Here is a 3,796-nt window from a genome sequence, read left to right as displayed (position 1 = left end):
TTTTTCTCTCGAGCACAAAATTTAAGATTCTTTGCTACTACCACTAATACTAACAACTCACCACAGCATCAAGCTATCTGAGGCCAACACAGCTACGCACTCCTCCATCTTAGTCAATTGAGTTGCCTTTCTTACATCCTCCCAGGAAAGTGCCAAATAGCTGAAATCTTCGTTTACGACATCCTTCCACCCCAGGAAAGGATGATATGCTTTCTGTTTGACCCTAGACGGTTTGCTGAAAAGGACTATCTTCGACAATCTGTCATCCTTCATCCGCAGAACGTGACCTAGCCATCTCAACCTTTCTTTCATTATAGCCCTAGAAAGCGGGATTAAACCACATTTTGTACAGCCTACTGTTTGAAATATGGTCAGTCAGCCGGGTGCCCCGAACTATCTGTAGGCAATTTCTCTGGAAAACATCTAGCAAATCTTCATCCTCTATTCGGAGCACCCATGGTTCAGAGCCATATTTGACCACTGCAGCTTCCAATATTCTAATCTTGGTTTGCAGACTTATCTTCCTATTCTTTGCTACTCTAGCCTTGGCTATTCTACTTTTAACATCTTCACTGCTCCCACCATCTTTACTAATAATACTACCAAGGTAAGTGAAGCTGACCACCTGATCAATCTTTTCATTATCCAACGTCACCTTTTCATCTTCACTGATTCTTAGCCTTTGTGACTTAGTCTTCTTAACATTAATTTTCAAACCTATTCTAGCATCCTGAACTCGCAAAACCTCCAAAAGTTCATTCATTTTGCTCACGCTTTCATCTACGATGCTTAAATCATCAGCATAATCTAAGTCCAGGAGACTTTTTCCTCCCCATTTGATTCTGTCGTCTCCCATTGCCTTTCCATCAAAATGATCTATATAAAGGGGGATAGAACAAAACCCTGCTTAACTACTGATTTAATACATAGCCAGCTGCTAACCTCATTTCCTACCTTAACCGCAGCAGTATATTAATCACTTTAATGCATTTGTCTAGTATACCATACAAGGATAAGACCTTTGCTAATGCTCTACTATCAACAGAATCGAACGCTTGCTCATAATCTGTAACACTGAGGACCAAAGGTGTTTGACAACTCAGGCACTTCTCAATTATTAACCTAAGAGTGAAAATTTGGTCGACAAACCTCTACCTTTTCCAAAACCACACTGTTCTTCTCTTAAAGCTTTGTCTACAGCATCTCTCAGTCTAAAATTATCATATTACTAAGTAACTTGCTACCTACAGAGACCAGACTAATGCCTCGATAATTACCACACTCATTCTAATCACCTTTCTTATACAGTGGTTTAATTAAGGTATCCTAAAATCATTAGGTACTTCCGTTTTTCAAAAATCATATTCATAATCTTCAGTAACTTATTTCTAATCCTTTTAGCACTGTCACTAATTCTTCCTCACAAAACAAATCTTCCTTCACATCCAAGGTAAACTTTTTCATTTTCATCTATATCTTTTCCTGTAACTCTATCTTGGTTTAGCACATTCTCAAAATGTTCTGCCCATCTCTCTTTAACTCTTTCCTTGTCACTAACTGTAGCCCCGTTACTATCTTTAACTGGGAGAAGTCCGGAGTGACTACTCCCTCTCAATTTATTATCATGCCAGTACAATATTTTACTATTATTCCGTCAAGATGCATCTTCCAGATCCCCGGCAAATTTATCCATGGCCTCCACTTCGCACCTCCTTAGTTCATATTTTAACATTTTCGCCACTTCCCTTACATTTATCTCACTCTAATTTTATAAGCTACAATTATAGGCACGCCGTAAGTCTAACACCCTGTCTTTCAAGTATAAAGCTTTTTCGTAAGTACTCACGGCTGTGCCCCCAATTCTCTCCACTAACACCATCACCATCAGTCGCCTAGCAAATTGTTTTTCTGAAGCCTTTCCAACCATCTTCCACATTTAACTCCGCCTGGTCCAACTGATGTTGGACTACGGCAGTCCCAAGCCTGTGTAAAGGAGGAGGGTTGGGCAGTGGGTTTGCACCCCACTCCCAAGATCTGAAGGGGAAACCCAACAGAGAAACTTAACCGTAACCGAAACATCAAAAGAAAAGAATACCGGATCGATCTCAAAGACAACGATCAATGCATGCCCCCGGACAAGATTTTTAAATGCGAAACAAAAACTGAAAATAGGATTTTGGAATGTGAGAACACTCGCACAACCTTCCAAGCCGGAACAATTGGAAAAAGAGATGAGACTATATAATATCGACTTTCTTGCTTTGTCAGAGGTCTGATGGCTTGGAAATGGTAGACAGAGATTACCTGGAAGGTCCACAATAGTGTACAGTGGGCCTGAAAAGAAACGAGAACATGGGATAGCCATTATTCTGTCGGGAAAAATGTCCATATACATCGTTAATTGGAAACCTATCAACCCCAGATTGATATATATAAGGCTAAATGGAGACCATGCAAAGATGACACTAATTGCTTGTTATGCGTCCACAAATGATGCAAGAGATGATATAAAGGAAGAATTCTACAATGACTTAAATGCCACAATCAAGGAAGCGCCATTGCATGATATCATATGTTTGGCAGGTGCTTTTAATGCCAAGGTTGGAAACGAACGAACTCATTGCCCTGAAGTCATGGGAAATGAAGGTCTTGGCACCAGAAATGAAAATGGAGACTGCCAGATAGACTGTGCCCTATCAAATGACCTTATCATCGGCGGCACATTTTTCAAGCATAAAGACATCCACAAATATACATGGATGGCCCCAGACAGAGTGAAAAATAACCAGATTGACCATATACTCATAAGCAGAAAATGGCGAACGAGTCTCCAAGATGTTCGCTCATTCAGAGGGGCAGATATCAGCTCTGATCATTCACTTATGATAGCAACAATCAAAATCAAGCTGAAAGTCCCGAAAAAGAAGATGCCTGCTCCAAAACCACAATTTGATTCGGACAGACTGTCAGATAGGGACATCAAAAAAGAATTTACCACAGAGCTGTCCAACAGATTTGAAGTCCTACAATCCTTTGAAGAAATAGACGAAGAATGTATGTGCAAAAAATCGAGGAAAACTATAAAGAAGCTGCGAAACTATTCCTTGGTTTCAAGAAAAGACCAAAAGACCAATGGCTGTCGGATGAAATGTGGGGCTATATTGAAAAACGCAAGCAGGCAAAACTTCTTCTTCTTCCTAACTACAGTGCCGAGAACCACGTGTTCAGCAACCTGACATACCAATATCGTGACAAGTTGGTGAAAAGGAGTGATAGGAAGGACAAACGTAACCACCTTGAGAAGAAAGCGGAACTGGCTGAAGAAGCTGCAAGAAGAGGGGACTCAAAGACTGTGTACCGTTTAACCAATGAAATAGTTGGGAAACAACAGAGTATGGAAGATCCTGTACGAGACCCGAATGGAGGTCTTGCTACAGATCAAGAAGATGTGAGCAAAGTTTGGGCAGACCATTTTTAGACGCTTCTAAACCGTCCTCCCCCTCTAGAACCACCAACGATCCCTCATTTACCGCTACTAACCCTTCCAATCAACATATACCCTCCGGATACCACAGAGATTTGTGCAGTGGCAAAGCAATTAAAAAATAGACGATCCTCAGGCAAAGACAGAATCTCAGTAGAAATACTTAAAGCGACTGTCATTCCTTGCATGACCTTGTGGAGCAAATTCTTGAGGACAATGTGGGAGTTGGAAAAGGTGCCTAAAGATTCGACTAGGAGCACCCTGGTAAAAATTTTCAAAAAAGGAGATGCCACAAAGTGTGAAAAATGGCGT

At 40.8% G+C, this 3,796-nt stretch overlaps 1 protein-coding gene across 1 annotated transcript; it reads left to right on the top strand.

Moving 5' to 3' along the window:
- Positions 1-2,459: 2,459 nt before the first annotated feature.
- LOC148945995 (uncharacterized) lies at positions 2,460-3,478 on the top strand. Its single transcript, XM_089097573.1, has 2 exons — positions 2,460-3,054; positions 3,090-3,478. The coding sequence occupies exons 1-2, from the start codon at positions 2,460-2,462 to the stop codon at positions 3,476-3,478; spliced, it is 984 nt and encodes a 327-aa protein (XP_088953699.1).
- The last annotated feature ends 318 nt before the right edge of the window (positions 3,479-3,796 follow it).

Source organism: Artemia sp. Qi Xiang Cuo, chromosome 12, assembly GCF_049724085.1.
Source record: "Artemia sp. Qi Xiang Cuo chromosome 12, ASM4972408v1, whole genome shotgun sequence".
Classification (NCBI taxonomy): domain Eukaryota; kingdom Metazoa; phylum Arthropoda; class Branchiopoda; order Anostraca; family Artemiidae; genus Artemia; species Artemia sp. Qi Xiang Cuo.
Note: the sequence above shows the minus strand (reverse complement) of the source record. Positions and strands in the feature narration are given on the sequence as shown.

Bases quoted from the DNA above. Each gene is read 5' to 3' on its own strand.
- LOC148945995 (XM_089097573.1), top strand. From the start codon at position 2,460: ATGACACTAATTGCTTGTTATGCGTCCACAAATGATGCAAGAGATGAT. The intron at 3,055-3,089 runs GTATGTGCAAAA...ACTATAAAGAAG, and splicing joins TGAAGAAATAGACGAAGAAT to CTGCGAAACTATTCCTTGGT.